Here is a 24,157-nt window from a genome sequence, read left to right on the forward strand (position 1 = left end):
AGCTGCTGCAAAACATGCAGAGGAGCAGCAATGTGGGGTGAAGCCTGCTGGCTGCCTTCTTGGCATGCAGCACACACCTGCCTCCCTGGCCCCAGCACACTGCTCTTGGGGTCTTGTTAATATGAGAACAGATGATGATGTAGAAACAGCATGAGTGAGTGAATGAGCAAGTGGGTTAATGACCACAGGAAAAGCTCAGCCTCTAACAATGCTGGGAAGACATGGATACCTGGCGGACGATCAGCGTGCCCTCTTTGGACGGGGTCATGGCTGGTTCGCTTTCCACGTCGTCATGGACAATCATGGTTTTCACAGATTCCGTTTCACCATTGCTCAAATTCAGAGAAGACCTGTTGCGACAAAAACCCAGAGGTGAAGGGTCATAATTCCACAAGTTGAAGATAGCCTGGTTTAGATTTTTCACCTTTTCAAAGTCGTAAGATGAGATCAGGGTATAGACATAAAGTTTCCTCTAGGAAAAAAAATGTTTGGCGTTTTCCACGCAAGAAGGAATTTTCTACCAGTACAGTGTTTCTGAATGAAAAAATTAGCATGAATGCTACAGTTAAAATAAACCGAACTGAAACTTCCGTTTTATCATATCTTCAAATTGAAAAGAAAAAATAAAACACACTAGGGCTCTGGGGAGAGGCACTGACATGCATGCACATAAATGAACGGAAGGGGGAAACAAAGGATGTCTGCTGTGAATCTGTAACAACTAAGTGTTAAATGTTCACAGACTCTGACAGGTTGAGAAAAACTGTCCCAAGTGGAAACAAGGCTTAGTGGGGACACTTTCATCCTCTCTTAAATACACCAAAGACTGACGCTGCTCTGGTGTCCTCTGGCCCCGACGTGGGCTCCTCAGCCCCTTCCTGCTCCACATCATCGTCCTCCTCATCTGTTGTTCCCGACTCCTCGCTGGACGACGAGTAGTCGGTCACTTTGTGTGGGGGCCGGACATCCTCCACTGCTCGGAGCTCTTTGGCTAGTGCAGTCAAATCCTAATGCACAGAAGAAAGTGAGGCAAAGGGAAAAGTAGTGGGGCAAAAACAGTAAAAAATGGCAGCTCTGATAATAAAAGAGCTGTGCTGTCAGATCCATAAAACTGTTTTGTAGAGTATTTACCAGTAGCATATGAAGGTGAACTCTTAAAAGCTGTTTATAGAGAAGACCAAAAAGAGTCAAAAGGCAGACAAAACAAAAACAAAAACCCACAAAAACTCAAAGATGTTCAGTGCCAATCTCCTAACAAAAAAAATAACAATCTGTTTAGGTGATAGTGTTTTTTCCCTCGACTTAAGATAAATTCTAGATTAACAAATGGGTGAAGACAGGTCCCTAGAATTTGTTGTGAAGATGCCTGTGAATAGTCTTCTTTTGAGGACATTATCCAAAAAGCAAGATTCTAGGTTAAATAGGGCTGTTTTAAGTACGTATCTGGTGAAGTTTTTATTTTTAAAAATTTCAAACCTACAGAAAAGTGAGCATTGAGCACCAGCATGCCTCTCATTATCTTGCTTCCCCTTCACTGACTACGAACAACTTGCCATGTGCATTAGCAGCTCCTGCCCTGTGACGGGAGGGGGTGAGAGCTTGGGCTGCTGGGGTGGGGCTGACAGCAGCCCACCTTTCCCCATGACACTGCCTATGAATGGGGACATCAGGGAGAAGAGCATCCACAGAGGAAGGTACTACTCAAGAGGGACTTTGTCAGCCTCCACTGTACATTTTAGGGTTCAATCAATTACCCAAATATGATTTTCAGGTGTGATTATTATTTATAGTCTACATATTCATATAGAAAGCCAAAATATATCTTTTCACTTGGGTTGGGCATTTTATTTAAAAGTAATGACTTTTTAAACAGTGGGACATATGGCTATCTCCACTTTTCTGCTCAGAAGTTCCCAGTTTTCTTCTTCTTCACAGTTAAGGCCAAGTTTCTTTGAGCTTGAGCCTCTGGAGTTAACAGATCAAGCAGTGGACTTTGAATTTTATCAACTATTTCATGATTACAGCTGTGGCTTTTTAAGAAGTTAATTTTTAAAAGCCAGAGTTAAGAAATAATAAAAAATGCATGCAACAAATTTTGTGTGTTGGAAAAGATGAGGCCCAAGTTTGGGTTTTTGAATTCTAGAAAAGAACAAAAAGGCAACTTGAAGAAGGAAAAGGACTGTAGGTGAATACAAGCAAAATCTGAAAGGCAGTTAGACCACTGTTCTGATGCTGAGATTCTCAGAGGCGGGGCTTACCACTTCACCCTGCAATCGAGGTGGCGTTTCATTGAACGAGAGCAGCCGTCAGTGGTGAAGGATGCACAGCGTGAGGCAGCGTGAGAGAAGGCCAGGGAGTAGGAGGAAGGACAGAAGTCAGTCCAAGCAGGAAATCAAAACTCCCAACAAGCTTACAGCCCCAGGATGTATGCGCTTCCATGGGCAGTTAGTGCCACAAGGACTGAAGGAGGAGTGGGAGAAAGGGCCATGCCCACTGCTCCCAGCTCCAAAAGGCAGGATTTTAAAAGCAGGTGAGTTTAAGGTGACTTAGAAAAATTATTCTAAGCTAGTGTTGTAAATGGCCACATCATCAAGAACAAACACATAAAGGTTAATGCTAAGCAAAGATACAAAAAGGTTTCTCTTTTGTATTTTTTTAAATGACTGAAGGTGGCGCATACGTGACTGAGGTGTAGGGCTGTCCTTGTAGTTCTCAAACCTGAGGGGCCCCACAGAAAGAACTGCAGGCCTCTCAACTACACAATGTAATAGAGAAGTCTCACTCAAGTATTAAAATCTTAGAAATGAAATGAAAACAAGGAAAATGGATGTGCAATTCTTACAGCAGGCTTGAGAGGTCTAAAAACCTCTTTTTTATCTTCAGGTTTCTTTGCTGCGTTCTCTAGGCGCTGAGATGGAGAGCCTTCAGATTTGGATGATGCTGGAGACAAGAAAGGCGGATGCATATAAACATACAGGCATGTGTCACCAAGCTGACCTTGCCCATCTGGCCTTTTGTCCCCGCTAGATTACCTCTGTGAGCCCCACTCAGGAGGGCTGACTCCTGACACAGAATCCCCACTGCTGCACTCTACAGTTAACCCCTTACTTGGATTCACATGTGCTCACAAAACCCTGTAGAGGGACTTCCTACTCATCTATTATTATGAGTAGGTTAAAATAATGCATGCCATGGCATTATTATAAGGATTAAAGGAGATAATGCATGTAAAGTGCTCACAGTGCTAGGCATGTGTAAGCCTCAAAAGTTAACTTTATTACTTTTATATTTAAAATTTTGACGACTATTAGTGTTCTCAGCAACCTATACTGAAACAGTGTCTTGTGATAGGAGGCTGTGTAAAAACCACAGGTCTTACATGACTGAGAAGGGTTTCCCAAATACTGATCATAGCCCAGTACTGTTAACAGGGAAAGAGAAAAGCAAGGCCCCCTACATCTCACTCTGAAGCGCTCCCCGGAGCCGCTCTGAGATCCGGGGTGGGACCCCGGCTGGGATCCTGAGTTGCTGGACCCCGAGGAGCTGCCACTGCCAGGCCTGGGCACCAGCTTCTCCACTCTCTCCCACAGCAGCCTGGGCTCGATACTGCTGTTGGAAAAGAGGAGAGAGCAGCTAAGGAACTGTCCCAAGATGCAGTGTCAAATTATAAACACAGGCAGTCTCTGTCTCTATTTGCCCCATGTCAATGTTTCAAATGGATGTTGAGAAAAACAGCCTAGAAACAACATTTAATATTAAATTCACCCCAAGTTTTACTGACATCATTCATGGATTTTTATCTCAGATATCTTAACAAACCCAAAACTCTCAATGGTAGCCTACTGTTAGCAGACCCAAAGTCTTGAAGAGGTGGAGAGGAAATGTTACTGCTTGGGTCTAGAAGTGTCACTGTTTCTGTCACAGCTACGAACTCACTTTCTTAGTATAAAAAAACTCCACATATACAATGACACACACAATCATACAGGGCCAGGCTGCTGCCCTCACCCACTGCCCCTGGACACTTTCATGTATGGAGTGTATCCACACTCCTCTGTCTGAGCTGTGTGGGACACATGCCCATCCCTGCCACGGGCGCATCCAGAGCACGTGTTTGCTATGCAGGATGCCCGTGCAGGCTCAGTCACAGGAGAGTCCTGTAGTCTGCTCTGACTGCTTCAGGACTAAGAACGCTCTCTGCAGCTTCTGGGCTGCCCTCCATCTCACGGCTTCAAGGTACACGGAGGTTCCACGTGTACAAGGCTAACTACAGAGGTTCAGTGATGATCAAGTACAAAATATTCAATATAACAATCTTGTGTTTCACTAGAATGGTGCTGGTCAATGGAACGTACTGAGGTGATGAAATGTTCTGGAGCTGAGCTGTGTAACATGGTAGCCACTAGCTAAATGTGGCTACTAAGCCCTCAAAATGTGGCTAGTGCACCTAAGGAAATGATGTTCTGATTTTATTTATTTTAATTATGTTAAATTCAAATTTAAGTAGCCTCATGTGGCTAATAGCTATTGTATAGTACAGAACAGCTCTAGATCCTAAAACTATTATTTGATAAATTCATTCATTTATTGCAGACTGTAAGCCAATCACTGGTTGTCTTTAGCAGCCAGCCTGTCTGTGATTCTATACCACTCCCAAGACCTTAGGACTTCCTGCAGATAGTACACTCTGTCAGATTATGATTTTCTCAGAACCTCTCCCCACTTCCCTGCTATTTCTTCCACTTACTCTTAGAGACAGGTGGTTTTCATTTTAAAACTGCCACAACACACAAATCAATTTAGGTTCTCTTTTCACTATAGATCAATTTGGTATTATTCATGCTAACGGATTTTATGGCAGTTTGTCATTTATAACCTGATCATCTTTTTGCCCAAAACTTCATAATGAGGAGCATTTTCATGAAAAGAGACAAAGCCAAACTGTAGGAGACTACAGTAAGCCTTTCCTTAGCTTTACTCCTCTTTTACCTGGTAGAGTTTCTTTGACCTGCTTGGCTGTTTTGCTGCCCACTGCCCTGCAGTGGGGAATCCCGACGGGACAGAACAGGGGAGCGAGATGTTGTTCTTACGGGGACCTTTGGGGCAGAAAACACAGCAATTAAATTATTGAAAATATGAGGAGGAGAAAAAAGATTTCCCTATCAAAACATATTTTTAAGGCAGCCCTAATCACGTTGGCCTTACCTAACACCAACCTACCCTCGACCCTGACCTGTCCGTGCCCTCTACTGATATGACAGAGTAAACACAGTCAACAAGGCACCAAAGGAGCCAGGGAAGGAGCCTGTCAGTGCTTCTTTATAGCATTTAAATGATGCTTGGACTGAAGCATGGTGGCAGGGGACATATAACGCATTTTGCTAAGATAATGTGAGAATCAGAAAAATAAGCTCAAAGAAACCAAACAATGTTCCACAAATGGATCAGTAGGAAACAAAGACTGGTAGCAAGCAAGAAAATATTCAGAGGAAGCAAATTCCAAATGGATAAAACGTACACTAAAATGTTCCTTTTTGTTTAGTTTCACCATTAATTATCAAAAACAAAACAAAAATTTAAAACCCCAAACAAAATCCCTCAACTTAGAAAGAAAAAAAACATTTTATTTGAAATTTTTATGTTAATTGTTTTCCTTTTTAGATAATTTCTAAAAATTTCGGTATTGGTTAATGTTAAACAAAATAATTTGTAGCTTCCATATAAACTTATAATAAGACAACCAATACGCTATATTTTTATTCTATTTGCATATGCCCCTTAATTCTGGTGAAGTCGCCATACCCTCAATTAAAGTAAATAATTTTTAAAAAAATAACAAAAGAAAGAAAGAAAGAAAGAAAAAGCAGCATACATCTGTCTTTCTGCTTCTTACCCTTGGAGGCACCTCGTCACTGTCTGATCTAGACCAAGCCTTTTGGGTGGGGTCAGGTACCTCCGACTTAGAGTCAGAATTCTGACTTAGCACCTCACTGCGGGAAGGTGGACATGGGTCCTGACAGCGAAGATGGTGGTGTGCAAATTTGGGAGGAGAAGGGTCACTGAAGGAATGGGATCGCGAGACAGGGGAAACATTGTTCTTGAGAGATGCCAGGTGGGACCACTGTACCTTACAAGAAAACAAAACACAAAACATTCAATGCGTTCTGCATACAACGCTTTTCTGGTCAATACCAAATCCAGAGCAGGAACTAGCAGGGGAAGCAAAGTGGGGTGGTACAGCATTAGGTAAGCCACGCAGTAAAACGGGTACAATCCTGGTAAAGAAGCGGTTGGGGAACACAATATGTAGAGAAGAACTGTACATTTATAAGGAAAACTCTTAATATCCAGACAAACATTACAGGTATCAGTAAACAAAAGAATTGAAAAAGAAGACTTCTAGACCTCCTGTCCTGAAAGTGGGGAGAAGAGCGTGCTACATGCACATCCATGCCTAAGCAGAGACTGGACAGGCAGAGAGGGAGAGAATCACAAGACAGACACTGCCATACATGCAGACCTATCTATCCATCCTCACATTACCTGGTGGTGTAAAATTTCAGACCAAGTTAATAATAAAACAACACATTTAATGAGCAAAGAAAAACCCCTCATGCTTTGACAGACTATAATTGTATAACTTAAAAAACAACCAACTTTTCAAATACACCAACAGTTTTGCTTCTTTATTCTCCCAAACCTCAAAACACTCAAACCTTTGATTTCCTTAGAAATATTCAGTACTATGTTTCCTCAACTGTCTGCTGCTGGAGTTTTCCCTCTACTTGACAATTAAAGAAATGTGACAATTGTCAACAGAGTTTATCTGATAGCTTTTAAATTGGGAAAACAATCTCTGAATTAATCTGTAATTTCTTTATTTTATTTTAAAATAATTGTTCAGTATTCCAATATATATACTATATACCTATTATATCAATGCACTTAATGAAAACTGCAAACATCAAATCACAATTGCTTCAGTCCTTCTGAATACAAGATTCAAAATTAGTTTCAGAGCTACGACTTCTAGGTAAGTGAAATAACTCCAGTTATTGGTGTAACCCCAGAAGTCTAAAATGTTTAAAATTTTAAGGGAGAAAGCATGGAACTAAAAGTATGGGTTTAAAGTTAGAATCCTACATGAAAAAGTCTCCCCAAAGAATGTTTCCACAGATGTACATCTACAGTGAGGAGGAGGAAAAGGGCAACTATTTTCAGCACCACATTATTTAATCATTAATATGGTCCATGTAATTCAGGAACTCGTATTTTCTAAACTGTTAGTGGATAAATAAGAAAGATTTTCTACTTAACGGTAAGTTTACATTTCAGAATAAAAACTTTTAATCCTAGACTCTTCATACAAGTGCCATCACAAACCTACGCCATGAGTCCCTCTTCCCTTCCTGCCTCTCCTTTTACTCTGTCCTGCTTCCTTCCACTCCTCTCCCTCTGGAGTTGCCAACTTGCTCCCAGGTCAACTCCCCTGTGATCCCGTGTAATTTCCTCCCTGACTCCCAACACCTTCCCCACACCCACTGCATATGTCCTGGTTCTTCTTTACTTTTTTTTAAACATCTTCCCCATCTGGGGATTATTTACTATAAAGCACATTCAAATCTTCATTTGAGTTTGTTTTTCAGAACATCACAGCTATATTTCTCACGAGACTATGAACTTTTTGTCTCCCATCAAAGGAAAACAGTGACAAAACGATGCACAGGGACTTGTTCCCCATATTCCTACACAGCTGAAAGGAGGAAAATGTCTGGGTCAGTTATTTTCAGCAAGAGAGTGGGAATCAGCATTTTAGAGCTAAGCTCTTTATTGAGGGTAATCACTGAGATCTACTTTGTTCTCCCAACCCCACAGAGGGGTCTCTGAACCATAGAGCACTCATCCAGACACGACAGAAGGCTGTGGCAGACCCAGTGAGAGGCCACGATCTTTCCCCCGGCCTACTGCAGGGAAATCTATACCTTAACCACTGGATCGTAGCTTATTTGGATCTTGAACCTTTTGAGATTCTGATAAAAAGGCCCCTTTCCCAGAAAAGGGAAATGCACATTTCAACCAATCAAAAAATTCTACCTGGAACTTCAAGGCAGTCATAGGCTCTTTAAAGCCCTCTCGTGGAAATGGCCAAAAGCCAAGGACCACAGTAAAGGTTTGGCTTCTTCCTCTATGGATGTATGATACCAACCTTCTAAAAGCTAAGCTGAAAGATTTTTGTATTAGAATGAAGATGTAACTTGTTTATGAACATTTGAGTTAGTGAAGGCAGAAAGTTGGACTGAAAGAAGAAATCAATCTAGATACTCTAGATTGTGCAACAGAAATCTTAAAAAAAAAAATCATCTCTTCTGTATCAACTGGGAGTATGTCTTCTTTGAGTTAGTCCAAAATCACTCCTGCTACTCTTCTCTTTCTAAAGGAGGTTAACACCCTGAAGTGAACATCATAAGAAGCCTGTGGTTCAGTGAGCCTCCTCAGCCCACAGCCCCCGGTGGTTGCTACCTGGGGCTCAGCTGGTCTCTGCAGAGCAGGATGCACAGACTCGGAGTTGCCGTTGGAAAAAGACTCTGATCTGGAAGGCACTGGTGGCTCCAATACTCTGCCTGTCTGCTTAGACTGGGCTTCAGGGGAGCTGTGGTTAGTTTTCCTAAATCTATCTTCCACCTGCATCAGAGAGTTAGAAGACACAACTCAGTGTTAGTAGGGGATAAGCAGAGATACTCAAAAAGCCTGAAAGCTCAAGAACTCTGAAGAGCAATTTTCCATTTTCTTCAAATGCAGGAAGAGAGGTGGCTTGGAGAGGGAGGAGGCAAATGCACCAGGACTAGATTTCAATCAGGATAAAGAAATAATTATGAAGATAAAAATTAAGAGCGGCTACCTTTAAAATCTTTTCTTGACAAGAATTCTATGACTATACATGATGATAAAGTAGAAAACAATCTGTCATAACCAACTAAACCATTAGATTAAAAGACTATGCTCAGGAATCCAAAACACATTTCATCCCACCAAAAATAAGGGCATTCCCCAGAATAAGCAGACACTTGTTCCTAGAATCTGCTCTGCCAGGGCAGGGCACAAGATGCGAGGCTGCCGCCTGCAGGCAGGATGCAGTGCCCCTTTCCCAGTGACCCAGAACAGCACAGCCGTGCCCCTTCATCACTGCGGGACTCTGTGCAGGCCAAAGGCAGAAGTCCAGACACAAGTCCCATCAGTGAAAGGTCAATAAGCCAAGCCACTGGCACACTTCACCCTCACTGCAGTTTTAGAAAAGAGATGACCAGGCCACCATTCCCCCATTTACATTTTAAAGAACAGTTCTGCCATACAATCCTGTTTGGTGTTCAAGGTTCGCTAATGGAGGTGCTCTGGTCCTCAGGAAAAACATGAACTGCATTAACAGACCTTGGGCTAGTCCCTTCAGTTCTCTGCTCCTCAGTTTCTCAGCCAGAAAACCAAAGGGGCCTCTATGCCCCCTTTCCCCCTACATCAGCAGGTCTCTATGGTCCTCCAGGTGCCAACATCCTACAGCTGTGAAAAGTCCTTACATTACTCTCCAGGGAAGAGTCAACACACAACCAACAGCAACAGAAGAAGATACCTCTCGGGCTCTGTCAGCTGGCTCGTAGTGGGCCTTCGGCTCCGGGCCGTGGTACGCGGCCTTGCTCCTTTCCTGCTGTGGCGGCGGCTGCACCAGCTGCGGGTGTGCCCTCCTGTGGTCGTGCTGTAGAGATAGGAGATATGCTTGTTCTTGTTGCAACTGCCTCTGGAGCCTCTCTGCCTGCCGGTGCTCCTCCATCTCCCGCCATCGGCACTCCTTGGAGAGGGAGAGAACATCAATCTATGGGGCACTGGCATGCTTGCCTCGCCTCTGGATTCATCCTCAACTTTTTAAAGACACAATGCTTTCCCCACCCCCTTGTTTTACAGCAAAGCAAAATGGCTGGGATTTTAAGTAGCATATTACCTGTGGAAAAATCTGACAGCTTGTTGCTAACCATAGTATCACTGAACAGAGTGAGAGAGAATTCAATTAAGTGTTGGTTTTGGTGGTTTCAAAAGATACTTGGAGTATGCTAGGTAAAAATCCTACAGCACATGCTTTGAACCTTCAGTCCTCAGCATTTGAGTATGTTCTCTGAATGCCAAGTTCTGTTCAAAACCCTGTCATCTACCAAACGAGAACAGTTAACTATTAACGGGAAGTAGTAAATAAAAACCACCTCGAAATGTGCCCAAAGCAGTCTGACCACAGAGGACGTCTGCATTCGCACCTGGCAGCCAGCCCACAGTGCTAAGTGCAGCTGTGCAGAGCCCGGGGCGGGGCAGATGAGCGGGCCCTAGCACTGCACAACAAGACCGACGCGGGGCGTTACCAGTAACATGGCCTGCTCCTGGAGCAGCTGCTGCTGAAGGATTTCCAAGTGCCGCTGCTCCTCTTCTAGCTGTCGCCTGATATACTCCTGTCACACAGAAATTACCCAGCAATCAATTCATCCAAAAGCAAAGCATCAGGACCACATGAACGGAGCCCCAAGAACCGTCTGCTCCCAACACCTTTAGTGGTGATTCACTTAGTGATGAATAGCCAAAATAATCTGTCCAGAATGTTCTCAAGAACTTCAGACTGGCCACCAAGATCTAAAGACTCTAATAAATAATGACATGTACTCCGAGGACATACACGAAGGCATGTGGAAGTTTTCTGTTAGAACACAGCTGTTACATACAAATGCAGGGTTTAAAGGACCGTGATTTTCCACTTAAGAGAAATCAGCAGTTTAATTAGATAGGAAACCAGAGCTCTCATTTTAAAAGTCTGCTTATTAGTCATCATTTATAAGCGTGGATTACCTATTTTTAAAACCCAAAACCTGTTTAATATTAAGGTAAAATAAACATGATTTGTGTTTTCTCAGATGACACAGAAGGTCCCTGGAATGGCTAGATTCGAGAGATCTCCCACAAATGAGCAGACCCAGGCGCTTCATGGTGAGGGCGTGTAGGGGGGCTGTGTGTGAGAGAGAGAGAGGAGGAAGGTGGGAGTGACTTGTTTTCAATGGGAGAGAGAGACCTCTGTAACAAGGCAAACAGGTAACACATCCAGAATATGTAGAGGAAAAGTCCACTTGTTAAGGTACATGCATATTAAATGGAGCAGGGGACCTAGATCTATGACCCTGAGCAAGCCCTCAATCTCTCATTCTCAGTCTGGTTATTTGAGAAATAGTGTAACTTCCAGGTTTTTGTGAGACTCTAATATGATACAGTGATGAAGTAACTTAAAAAAGTATGAACACTTTACCAACAGAAGATGTTTCCTTCCTTTTCAACAGGGAAAAAAGCTAACTACTCTAGAAGGGGAACAGAATAAGGGGCCATGAGGAAAAACTTCATTCTGAAATTCAAGTATTTCTTTGTATGTCTACTGGTGACCATCCCCCTGAGGTACTGTGCACACCGTAACACAGTAATGGCCATATATCTGGCAGAACAGAGGCTTTAGTTACCCAATACTTCTGACTGAGAGAACTCTGGACAATGGAAATCATGACCTTAGAACCCCTGATCTTACAAAGCAAATGTAGCCCCAAAAAAGCCAGTATGTGGGAAGCATATCCACAAGGCAAGGCATCCTGATTCCAACCTGAGTTCCAAGCCCCACACATTTCAAGCCCGACTCTCCAAAGCACACGCTGTGCCAGGAACTGCCCAGCACGGTGTACAGCCTTCCCCAGCAAGGATGGACAGAACAAGTTGAATCCAACTCATCTCCTCTGAACTAGACAGCATTAAAGCATAACTTGAAAGATCAAGTTAGTACTCTTACTTGTTTTCTGCCTTCAAAACACAGGGACAATCAGAAAATTCACATCTCTCCAAATCACAAAAGCCCTAACATGCTGTGAATGAACACAGGATACAATTATACACGTAGACAAACATGCACACTTGTGCAGAAATGACATGTTTCGTACAGCACTGTAAGAGACATGGGGAATAATTATCTTCCAAGAGTAAGGAAAACACAATAAAAACTGAGTTCTGATGCTTTTCTGTTTAAAGAGGTGAATACTTGTTCCACACAAAGCTAATGACTGCCATTATATTACAGTGTTATTTTCACACCCTCTTCTCACAAATGGGAAGAATTATCCCTAGGTGATTTGTCTTTTAAAAAAAGCTTGTATGATCTCTACTCTCTTCAGCCCCAAGTAAAAATGAAAATATGAAAAAAATCCAAAACTCGCCAGGTAACTGGCCAGTAATGTCAATAAGGTAACAAATGAAGAGTACCAAATTCCTAGGAAAAACTAGTTAAGCATGCAGACCCAAATCTCAGAAAGCCCAGGGAATACAACTGGACCAAGGATAGGAGCTGAAACATCAAATCTGAAGGTAATACCACTGTTTATAAGTATTTTAAGTATGAATTTCAAGTGTTATTTAAATTGGTCCCCATTCCTATAGTTTTTCTCTGTATTCAAAATTCATAACAAAGAGTGATCAATTCAAAGCCATGAAGGGCAAAGAGGCTGACAATGGGGTCCCCTCTGACAACACAAAGCATAATTTTTGTTTGCACAGGTGGTTCAGGAAAGACAACTGTATCTGCATTAATTAAATACTATAAATAATACTAAAACACGATCTTTTATTTTTTGGCTTAACAACATTATTATTTTTTCTACTGGTACATATGTATATACTGAATTATATGCAAACACAATATTCAGTTACACACTTGGAATACTTTCAACGTTTCTCAAAAAATTTCTTACAGTTGGTTTTTAATCTCATTTTTTAATTAATTACCATCCAGGTATTTGGGATTCAATGCACTTAAGCCAAACCTAAGAAGATATATTCAGAAATCTCTCAGGTATAATATTTAGAGACCACTTAGCTGGTTTAAAGAAGTTTCTAAAGTGTCATGATTTACATTATCTTTTTTGAAGACAGGAGACTCAGAGTTTATTGGTCTGTTTCCAACTGTGTTTCACTATTTTTAAACTTCCAAAGTCCTGAAAATGTGTGTATGGGGGGTGGGGGCGGGGTGCACATGTGTGCACACACACACACACACACGTGTGTACTTCCTGCCCCAAACCCCTGACTCTGCCAGTAACACACCTCACCAGGCCATCGGTGGCGCGTTCTTTCATGAACTGACCTGTTCTCTTTCTACTCTCCTCTTCTCCTCTTCTGCCCGTCTCCTTTCCTCCTCTTCTTTCCGCCGTCTCTCCAACTCTTCCAGACGCCTCTTCTCCTCCTGTTCTCTCCTTCGCTGTTCACGTTCTTGTTGCCTTCTGGCTTCACGCTCTCTCCTTTGTTGCTATCAGTAAAGACACATAATTAGCAGGGACCTCCTGGCTGTGGCTCTCTTATTAGTCTGCCGACCAGTTCACAGGTAGATGCTAATAAGGGGGGCTCCCGGACCCCAACCCTACTGGCCAATTATGTCACATTGCCCCTTGGCCCATACAGACCAGCTTCCCCATAAACATTGGTCCAAGGTGCTGTGTTCCTGTGAATCCTTCTAGGGCTGAGTTTCACTTTGACATCAATTATTCCCCATTCTTCACTGTGCCACAACAAATAGGGGACAGGAATCCTTTATCCTTGAGTATCACTAACCGAGTTACTCAGGGCCCTTCAGTCAGATGAAAATGAAGAGAAAGGAATAAAGCAAAGGGGAAAATAAACAAGGCAAAGAATGCAGAAAAATAATTTTAAATGAGAAAAAAGAAAAAGTACACATCAGGAAAACAGGAATTGACAAATGCCATCATTACTATCAATATAAAAATAAATGCCACTGAGCACATGCTTACGGTGTCTCACGCTGTGCTAAGGATTTGTCTTTATTCCATTCACTTTACCTAAGATAATTCTTGTAATAAACCAGAAGTAGGTATTTCACTCCTACTTTACAGAGGAGCAAAGAGGGTCAGCAAAGGTAAGTAACCTGCCAGTGTCACCCGGCAAGCTGACCCCAGCTGTAAGGGCCACTCTGCCTGTAAAGCTGATCCTCCTAACGACACCACCCTGCATCCCAACCAACAGGCGCAAAAGGTGCTCCTGAATCACCAGACCTGCGCTGACAGCCCTTCCTGAGCCAGGCCGTCTGTGTAACTCCACAGTACACAGCAACGTGACACACTGGCTCTCACCTGGCTGCTGCTTTGTCCAGTCCCAGACACCTGCCAATACAGCACTTCCATGGTGTAGAGCATAAAGTCAGCCAACTCTTCCCATAAAATGAGAAATGCCTAGACTGGGACTGCATAAAAGACCTCTCAGCAGTGATGACATGTTCTGCCTCCGCGTGTCCAGAACAGCAGCTGCTAGCCACACGCCGCCAACTGAGCACCTCCAAAGTGACTAGTATGACTGAGGAACTGGGTTTTTAATGTGATTTTAACAATGTTAATTTAAGTTTAAATAGTTGTATGTGGATAGTGGCTACTATATTAGCTCAACTCTAGAGATATACAGCCATCAAATTTCTCAAGATACAGGGAGCCAGTATTAAATACCACAAATTATAATGCAACATGAGATTTAACTATTAGACAAACAAGCAAGTTGGGGTAAAGCTATTAAACACAAACCTCTGTGACGGGTGCACCCAGTGGGTACTTACTATCGTTGAAGTATTCCTTCTGGATGTCCCCCCACCCTCATCTAGCATTCAGTCTGAGGCAGATACTTACAAATGATTTCCTGAAAAATGCAAAGAAACGCCCTACATGTCTAAGAACTGGAGAGAAACGTTTACCTGGTGTCCAGTCTCTCTCAGCCGAGTACTACATCACTATTACTTTTCAACAAGGTTTTGAGTCAGCTGTTGGCCCTACCTCCTCTCATACTCCACATGTTTTTGTTTTTCCCCCATTGTCTGCTATTAGAATTCAATGCACAAAACTTACCAGGTTCCCATCAGTGGGGATGGAGTCCTAAGAAGAACTGAGTTCCTGTCTTAGTGTTTAGAAACCACAACTTTAATAGCTATGGCATCTTTACTGAATTCTAACATGTTCACTGTTCCCATGCAATGGCTGCCTGTCGCTTTCTCACCAAATGCTTTATGCTTTTTCTTTTTCTGAAGTCTTACAAGAAAAATCCAAGACTAGAGTCTTTTCAAACGCAAATCTAGGGAGGACACTGACAGCAATCGTCCATGGGTCACAGGACTTGGGGGCTGAGGCTTTCTGCACTGATGCTTCCCTTCCGTCACGTGCAGTCTGCACATGGGAGCACAGCCCAGGCACCTGGCCCTGAACCCCTCAGAAGGCAGAGGCTTTCCTTTTTAAAAACTTGCTACCAGAAGATAAAACAAACGAAACCACTTCCCCTCATATCAGACCTCTAGGAATCACATAATAGAGTAACTGAAGGGAATAAATCTGAGAATCACATCCAAGCAGTGTATACTGGAGCCTTTCCTCTTCAAAGCAAATTAAGATATTTTATTGTGTATCTTTTGCTTTTACTACTACACAGGAACAAAAGGAACAGGTTAGTTTTCAGCAGTATATCATCTGCAATAAATATACAGCAGCTAAGAACACAACTATTTTTCTAACACTGGTAATGAAAATCCCTATTATTTTGCCAATTATTTAATTCCTTCAGATATTACTAGCTAGCCATATTTTCCAAAGGAAAACATCATCTGATCTTTTCTGTTGAGTAAAAAGGCATTATTATAAGCTTTTAAAAAAGCCTCCTGATAAACCTGAAAAGTAAAATTAGAATCTCTCTCATTCAATTTGCTCTAAAGCTTAAACCACACCGTATTTTCCTTGAAGAGGTGAACATAGAAGCTTCGGGGAGCTCCAGTCCTGAGAAATGGGTGTGCTCAACCACCAGGTGTACTGAGCCTCAGGACTACTTGAGTTCTGAGGGACGATCCTGGGTAAAGCTCCTGACGGTCAGGACACTTTCTGGTTTATGAGGGAGATCACTTGCTATAATGCACGGGGCTTAGTAACACCTGACAGGCCAGGTATGAAGAGCCCCACTTCTGGCTGAAAACCAGAACTGACACTCACAACAAAGGTGGACAGACAGCCACCCTCTTGGATGTGTGTAACAATTTTCCTCAGAGTCAGCTGGACAAAAGGAAAACAGAACAAAGCAAGGAGTGACACTGCCTCACACCTCCCCCCAGCATGACAGCCAGGCCGCAAGCCCGTCCGATTAATGTGGCCAGGTCAGAGGAGGCAAAGGGTTTCACACACTGAATTTTACAACTTCCAGGTAACACAGGAGCCAGGATGGGCTGAAAGGGAGTTCTCTGAGAGGTTCTGGGATGCACTATGGAATCCTAGAGAGAGAACTGAAATGAGCCAAGGGATTGGTCTGTGGTCCTGATCCAGCCTCTCCTCTCCCTGCCTCTGCTTCCTGACGTGTGTGTGCAGCACAGCGTGGCAAGGAAGCCGTCTGTACTAGAAACCATCATGGCGTGGCATCTGTGAGGAGTATCTTTTGGAGAAAGTCAATAGTTGGTGTTTAAAGTGAGAAAAACAAAATTTTTAAGGTCTCATAACTTGTGCACTATAAGAGAATCATTCCCCTTGGAAAAATGTGGGCTTCACCCTTCCTTGCCCACCACCCTGGGGCTGTGTCCTTATGCAGTGAGATTACATGGTCAACACAGAACTGAGACAAGTGTGTCCCTGCATCAGCAGCACAATCAACAGGAGCACAAAACACCTACAACTTTAATTTACTTATAGCTGTAGCTCAGCCCTTTAAGACAGCTAGTTTTGCATGTTTTATAATGCACATAGCCAGCACAATAGTATATAAGTAAATATATTTGTCAAGATAAACATGCTCAATTTCTTCACTGCCATGTGCATGATTAAAAATCATTGCAGGCCACTGCACTACTCTCAACAATGTCACATAGCCACAGACACACCCCACAACAGCCTCAGAGGTGTGCTCACTGCCATTTCCTAATGTACCATGCAGGCTATTAAAAACTGTTTCATTTTTAGGAGTGATGCTGAAGTTAAGGTACCTTTTAGCCCATGGTGTCACACTAACAGAAAAAGTATCCACAGTTTCACTTCTTTTGTCCTCTGTCGTTATTTATTTTTTTAATTCTTCATTTTGAAAGCAAACCCATATCCCCATCTCTGCTGAGGCCTTCTTTGGCTGTTACCAGCAAGGACTCGTCCAGGAAGAGCTATATGAGGATAAAAACCTCATCGAGAGTCCCAAGTGCTGCCATGCTGAGGTGTGGCCAGAATGACTGGTTGCTCACCACACTGGCTGCCACTTGGCAGGTGTTCTGGTATACCTAGAACCAGCCAGTGCAAACCAGCCTCAAAATCCACATTTCTGCTGTGACTCCAGAGAAAAGGGGGTGTTGCAAAGGAAAGGCAGAGGCAGTGTAGCAGCATCACAGCTGGCTTTGCACATGCCGGCCCCTCGCCTAGAACCATGACACCCCAAGCCCTGGAGTGGGTCTGATCTCAGGCCCAGCTCACTGCCGGACCCACTTCTCATCTCACCTCGCCTGCTGCTCTTCCCTGTGCTTGTGTCACCTAGAGCCTCAGGGACTGATGGGACCTTGTGTACATCCTCCAGTCACATGCACTCATTCTCACAGGTCATAGTAAGTTCCAAAGTGGTGAAATGTGTAGGATCCATTTTCTTCGTTATTTCCAAGTCTGAAAAAAGGCTTACAGTTCAAGGGGAAATACTAAATTCAACCACATGCTACTAAGAAGCAAATTTTAATGCTCTTACAAGTAGCTTTTTCTGTTTGATTTATGTTTTAACTTTTTAAATCAAAGTACTATGTACTTTAAGAAGTCAAAAAGAATATAAGACTTACGTCAAAAAAAAGTTGTTCCTTCTCACTCCCAATTCTTACTTCCAAGGTATAACCACTTTCAATGATTTTAGCTTTTCTCATCGTATTTTACATCCTTACTTTTAAATAACAAGCTTAAAGAGCTATTTAAAATTTTTTACCACTTTAGACACCATCCATTGACTTCTCCCAAAAAGTCATGCACCACATGATTCCATGCTCTGAATTTAGTCATGTGACCATTTCTGGTTAAATGAAAACCTCATTCAAGGCTGAGTTATTACAAGTACCTTTATTCTTGGTTTTCTAGGGAGTTACTAATTGCCTTACTTAGGACGATCAAATCATCTGTGGAGTTTCTTCCTACCTTAAAGCTCCTCCCAACATGGTCAAACTACCAGGCATTCTTTACCTTGGGGATCCACCTTTTGCAGCCTTCTCTTCTCCTGAGCCAACCAGGCTTCCTGTATATCTGTCCCCCCACTTCCAGGACTCCTTTTACGCCCTCTCCTGTATAGGATCCCGTTTACTGGAGCCCTTGCCATCTCTCTCATTTGATGGACCACATCCTCCAGTGGCTTCTTGAGGAAACGTGAAGACAAAGTATAAGACTTTTAGACACTTGGTACACCACCAAATCTCTACTTTCACACTGTAGAGGTAATTTTGGCTAAGGGTAATAATATCCCCTCAGAGTTTTGAAAGCATTGCCATGTCATTTTCTAGTTTCTGATGCTGCTCTTGGAGAATCTGAGAGCATTCCAACACTTGACACTTAGTAACAAGACCCATCCTACCCCTCTACCTGGCTCTGCCCGGTGTGTAGGGTCCTCTTTTTAAGGTGATACATGTGCCTATGTATGGGACTTTTTCATTCATTGTGCTGGGTACTCAGTAAACCTTTCAATTCAGAAATTCCAATTCCTTAGTTCTGGAAACTTTTCTTGAATTATTCCTGCATGTTTTCCCTATAATGTTTACTTCCTGGACCATCTATTAAATGAGTTAAACCACCTGGATTGATTCTGTTTTTCTTCTGTTCTATTTCCCATTAACTCTTCTCCACACCCCAAACCCCAACCCACCCCAAGAATTTTAATTCATTAAAATTTTTCAAAAATTCTTATTTTCTGAATATCCTCATGGGCATATTTTCTCTTTTTAGGGATGCTAAGATTCTGTATATGTGCAGTGTGTATGTATGAGATGCCTTCTGTTTCCTAGAATTGTCTTGATTTCCTTCAAGTTCCTTTTTCTAGCTGTTTTAGAATCTCTCATGTTAAAGATTCTTCTCAGTGTCCCTGGATCGTGGCTGTCCATTCACATTTAGGATAGTAAAGAGCAAACTGTAAGGGCTGTAATAGCACTTGGCAAACAGTAGGCTTTCGAGTACAGTGGCTGTGAGGCAGCATGATCATTTCACAGAGGCCTTATTTCTCTTGTCTAGAAATATCTTCAGAGAGGAATACCTGCAATATTCTGAGAATCACCCAATATTCCACCTGGGTTGGAAAGGCTATAGCAAAAGGAGGTAGCACTGTAATTAACACGGTTGCCAGCATCATGGGAGCTGAGGGAGTTAAGCATGCTTACAGTCAGACTGATTAGTATTTTGATTTCCACTTAATGCCCTTGCTTCAGTCTCTCTCTCTTTACATCCACAGTTGTGTGATTTCTCTGTGCTCTGAGTTTCTGGCTCATCTTTTTCTAAGTAGTACATACCTGCTCCTTCTGGGGAGAGGGAGCATAGTGGCCTGGCTGCATGGAGTTTGGAGGGTCTAACTGCTCCATATATATATAGTTTTCTCCTCTCATTTTTTTACGTGCTTCTGGGATCTACAGTACCAGCCTCTTAAAGTGCTTACCATGCACTATTTAATTTCTACAATTTGGTTTCCTTTCTTGTGCTTGCTGTCATTGTTTATACCATTTGTTTTTTCACAGTCATTTCACTGGATTTCTCTAGGAAAGTGAGTCAAGCATCAAGCGGTTTTTATTCAGCTGTTTTCCAAAGTCAATATAATTATGTGCCATTATTTAAATGAAGTAATTAAAAATTATTATAATAGGTTTAGCTCAAAATACTCATCATTAAATAACAGCAGCCAGACTTCTTACAGACAGGGAGACTACAGTGACAATCTCAGTTGTCAAATGAAAGCCTCTGAGAGGCTTTTTCTTCTTAGTTTCCTGCGGAAGTACTGTATTCTTGGTTACTAGTCAACACACACAAAAGACCATAAGCACCTTGAGAGAAGGAAACACATTTTACTCATCTTTTGCCCCCTGTAGTAAATGTCATAATATTTTTTTGAACTGAATCCAACCCTCACAACCAGCACACATGTCATCCAAGACAAAATCCACTGTGATTTTATCTCCACCATGTAGCATCAGGAATAACGAGAACAGAATCCATTCATATCACAAAACCAAATCAAATCATAAAGCCATCTCCTCTTCAAGACCACCTAGTATGTACATAATTAAGGATTGAACAATAATGGATACATTTGGATAGTGCCTCACACTTTACACAACACATTCTTTGTGCCTCAGGATAGTCTGAAGGTCTGTATAGTACTTTCAGGTGGCTCTGGAACTCACATTAGAGATCTCAAGTCCAAAAGTCTACTTAAGAATGGGTGTAAATTTTAAGAACAAGCCTTTTCTTTCCAGAGATACACCTAGGGCTACAAATGACTGATTCATTCACTTGAAAAATATTTACTAGGCACCATGGATACACAAAGATGAATCAGACACAGCTCCTCTCCACCAAGTCTTGTAGTTAAGCCATACACTTAAAAAAACCCAAAAGACAACTGGAAAGCAGGAAGTTTCCCAGGGCTAGCCCACTGAAGTCCTGATTGGGAGACCAACTGGGTGACAGGACCAATAGCCAAGAAAAAAAACAATGCAGTCAGTGACTGCTCTGCCGCATCATGCTCTTAGTATCTGCAGCTGTGAACTGGGACAAGAGTAAGAATTTGAACTACCCACCATGAAAACCACTATAGTCCATATAGGCCCTCAATTTGGAATGGGTGGTTAGTGGTGGTGAGGAATAATTACAAGTAAAAAAAAAAAAACAGCCCTTAGTAAACACATCTTAATAGATGGTTAATGGGGAAAGTGGGCCTCTTGTAATAGAATCTCAAAAGACAATGGCCAAAAATAAAACATACATACCATTGACCATCAACTAAGTAACATCAATCCTTACTGGATTAACTTTATTCTGTGATTTCAAATAACAAAACCCAACAGATTCTAATGAACATGCCTTTTCAGGTTTACCCCACTAAGGACAAACATAATATAATCCTAGAAGCATTTGCAAACTTGTGTCATTATTTTTTTTTAAATCATTCTTTCTTTAAAAACCAAATCAAACAAATTGAAAGACTGCATGATACTATAAAGTGATTTTCAAATCTCTCAAATTATAGAGATTTCTTTATTACTTAAAATTTTCTAAGCATGCCTGGGTAAATATGTATTTCCCCAACTACACTTTAATTATCTTTAAGTTCCCTTTCTACTTTGTTACTTAAAAGCAATGCTTTCATCTCATAATTCTAAAAACTTGTCTAAATAGGTCATACTGATAATAGTGAGGTCCATTTAAATACACTCCACTGGGCTTACCAGCTTTAATAGAAACTGACTTAAATAAACTAGTCTATTCTTCTTCAGAGTCAGCTATTTCCAAGAACTTCTGAGGTCATATTAGTATACATATATACCACCAACCTTTGAGTTTTTAAAGTGCAAGTTCTGATGAAGCCTTACTAGAGAAATTATTTGCTTCTCCCCAAAGACAATTCTTTCTCATCTAGAAGCAACTAATAGTGTTTTGCTGAACTGAACTAATTCTTACAAAGTTTGACTATAAAATACAACCAAGCACTAGGCTGGGATGCCAAAAGAACATTTAAGAGCTTATAAGGAGTTCTGATAAACAAGATGGCTACCCTCCGGCCAAACAATGTAGCTGCTGCCTGCAGAGAAAGCAACAAGGCTTGGCTGTAGAGGTACCTCCATGCCCCGGCACCATGATCGCTGCATGCATTAAAGCTGGAACTGTAAAATAAGGAGCACTGTGCTAAAAAAGCTCTCCATGTTGCATCACATCCAAATGATCCACCAAACACCGGTCTCTGTGTCAGCAAAGAGGGGTGAGATAATGGTTCCACTTATTTAAAATGCATGGAAACCCTGTTGGGGTGAAGGAGTTCACAGAGCCTTCCTTCTAAGATCTTGCAGCCAAGGAATAAACAGCAAATCCTGGCACGGTTTATTATTTTTTTCTTAAAAACTCGTCTGTTTTATTGGTGTCCCTATTTAGCTTCAGTGGTAATCTTGCTTCACACAGAAAAATCCTTCCATTTTCCTTTTTTAAGCATTTCTTCCCCTTCTACTCTCCTCTCTTAAAATTTTAGTCAGTTTGTAGTTTGCAGAAATGAGGGTAACCATTGTGTCCTCTCGGTGTCAAAAAGGCAGAACACAGAGTACTGGGCTCATGCCAGCATTACCCCTACTTGAGGGAGCAGATGCCCCGAATCCCAGTGACAACAGCTACTGCAGGGCTGAACGTTTTGAAAGGAAAGATGACAAAGATGGGGATTCTTTTTTTAAATACCTGCAGAAGGATTCTGAGACAGGGAAGTGTTGAGTATCCTGTCAGCAGTGTTCAAGAATAGAAGAGAGGAACGAACAGCAGAAGTGACGCAGCCCGCTGTGTCAATGGTATGTATGTTTTATTTTTGGCCATTGCCTGACTGGATCCAGGTAACGCACAGGTAGCATCCAGAGCACAGGTGTCATGGCCATCTTCCCAGAAGGGGAAGACTGGGAGGAGACAGGAAACTGATTTTATGTTTTTAAGAAAAGGGTAAATTCTAATCTCGAATGAAAGTTCTGACTTCTATCTATAGTAAAAAGATCATTTAAACAGAGTTTTTTTGCTGTTTTAAAGTGCTACTGTTATGATGGCACCACAGCTTGCTGAAAACTCATCTTCTTTCTAAGAAATCTTCTTTCTCCTTTCTGCTGGCTTACTGAAGTAGCACACACTCACCATAAAAAATGTTATCTTGCTTTTACCAATAATTTGACAGTCTCTTGGAGGACAAAATGCAAATGTATACACTAGGAGACAGAAACTTAGTTAAACATGTTAACAGGTCCAAAAACATATCCAAAGTATACCGACTAACGTAGTAATCTTAGATTACTAATAGGGTTTTTCTCCAGGACAAAACCTTATTTAATATTTTTATTAAACTTAGACAAAGAACAAAAAAACATACTAATTATAAATACGTGGATGCCATGGGAGTACGGAGAAATAGTTAATAAGTACCAAATCAAGATTCAGTGAAACAAGAGCATAAAACCATTAAGTTAAAATGACAACGTAATTCAATACTTTCATTTTTGCTCAAAAAAGGACAATGGATAGAGTGGGGAAAACAGCTGGCCTGTGAACAATTTTTATATATAAACAAAATTAGAGGCAAAGTTCTAGATGAGCCAAAGGTGCTATGATACATCTAAATGTGAAAGGTAAAACAGTCACAGGACAGCTTTTTGATTGAGGAAGATCATTTCCATATGGGTTCTGAATCTGGATGATACACCTAAAGCAAGCTGAGAAAAAAGAGTGAATCCCAAAGAGAAAAGCTGGAGGAGCAAGTCAAGTATCAGAAGAGCTGTGAGGGACAGGACAGGAGCAGCCACCAGGAGGATGTGGCTGCAGGAGCTCTGCAGGATCCCCTCTCCTCCTGAGACCAAGGGAAAGGGAAACATAAACAAAACCTCGTTTTCAGCAAACTCAGAGACAGACTCAAAAATATCTGCAAGGACTTCCAAGATCTCTAGTTCACACAGGAGCCAAGGAGGAAGCAGCAGAGAAAAACAAATTGTGTTTTCTTTCCTAGAAGCAGCAAATTTCAAAGAGTACCAAAGGAAGAGAGGAATATATATATACACAGGCATACTTTTGACATCTTGCCAGTTTGATTTCAGACCACAGTAAGGGAAATACCTCAATAAAGTGAATAAATGAATTTCTTTGGTTTCCCAAAAGTGCACATAAAGAAATTATGATAACACTATACTGGAGTCTATTAAGTGTGCAATAATAGCATCATGTCTAAAAAAAATGTGTATAGTGTACACCTCAAATAATACTTTACTGCTAAAATATGCTAGCCACCATCTGACCTTCGGTAAATCATGCTCTTTCGGCTGGAGGCAGACTTGCCTCCATGTTGATGGCTGCTGACTCATCAG

At 41.8% G+C, this 24,157-nt stretch overlaps 1 protein-coding gene across 45 annotated transcripts in view; it reads right to left on the reverse strand.

Annotated features, from left to right (window-relative positions):
- The window catches only part of MAP4K4 (mitogen-activated protein kinase kinase kinase kinase 4), a 191,019-nt gene that overhangs the window by 23,256 nt on the left and 143,606 nt on the right, over positions 1–24,157 (reverse strand). For 6 of the 45 annotated variants that reach the window (XM_073239238.1, XM_073239277.1, XM_073239271.1 and 3 more), the window contains 10 exons: positions 13,196–13,357; positions 10,398–10,484; positions 9,623–9,838; positions 8,521–8,682; positions 5,894–6,127; positions 4,990–5,096; positions 3,458–3,609; positions 2,843–2,940; positions 832–1,007; positions 230–350 (listed from right to left, as the gene is read on the reverse strand). In XM_073239238.1, the coding sequence (XP_073095339.1) occupies positions 230–350; positions 832–1,007; positions 2,843–2,940; positions 3,458–3,609; positions 4,990–5,096; positions 5,894–6,127; positions 8,521–8,682; positions 9,623–9,838; positions 10,398–10,484; positions 13,196–13,357 (1,515 nt within the window). The remainder of the gene's footprint in view (positions 1–229; positions 351–831; positions 1,008–2,842; positions 2,941–3,457; positions 3,610–4,989; positions 5,097–5,893; positions 6,128–8,520; positions 8,683–9,622; positions 9,839–10,397; positions 10,485–13,195; positions 13,358–24,157) is intronic. The other 39 variants (XM_073239404.1, XM_073239398.1, XM_073239373.1 and 36 more) reach the window with 15 other exon arrangements.

The sequence above is a fragment of the Manis javanica genome, chromosome 1 (genome assembly GCF_040802235.1).
Source record: "Manis javanica isolate MJ-LG chromosome 1, MJ_LKY, whole genome shotgun sequence".
NCBI classification, from domain to species: Eukaryota; Metazoa; Chordata; class Mammalia; order Pholidota; family Manidae; genus Manis; species Manis javanica.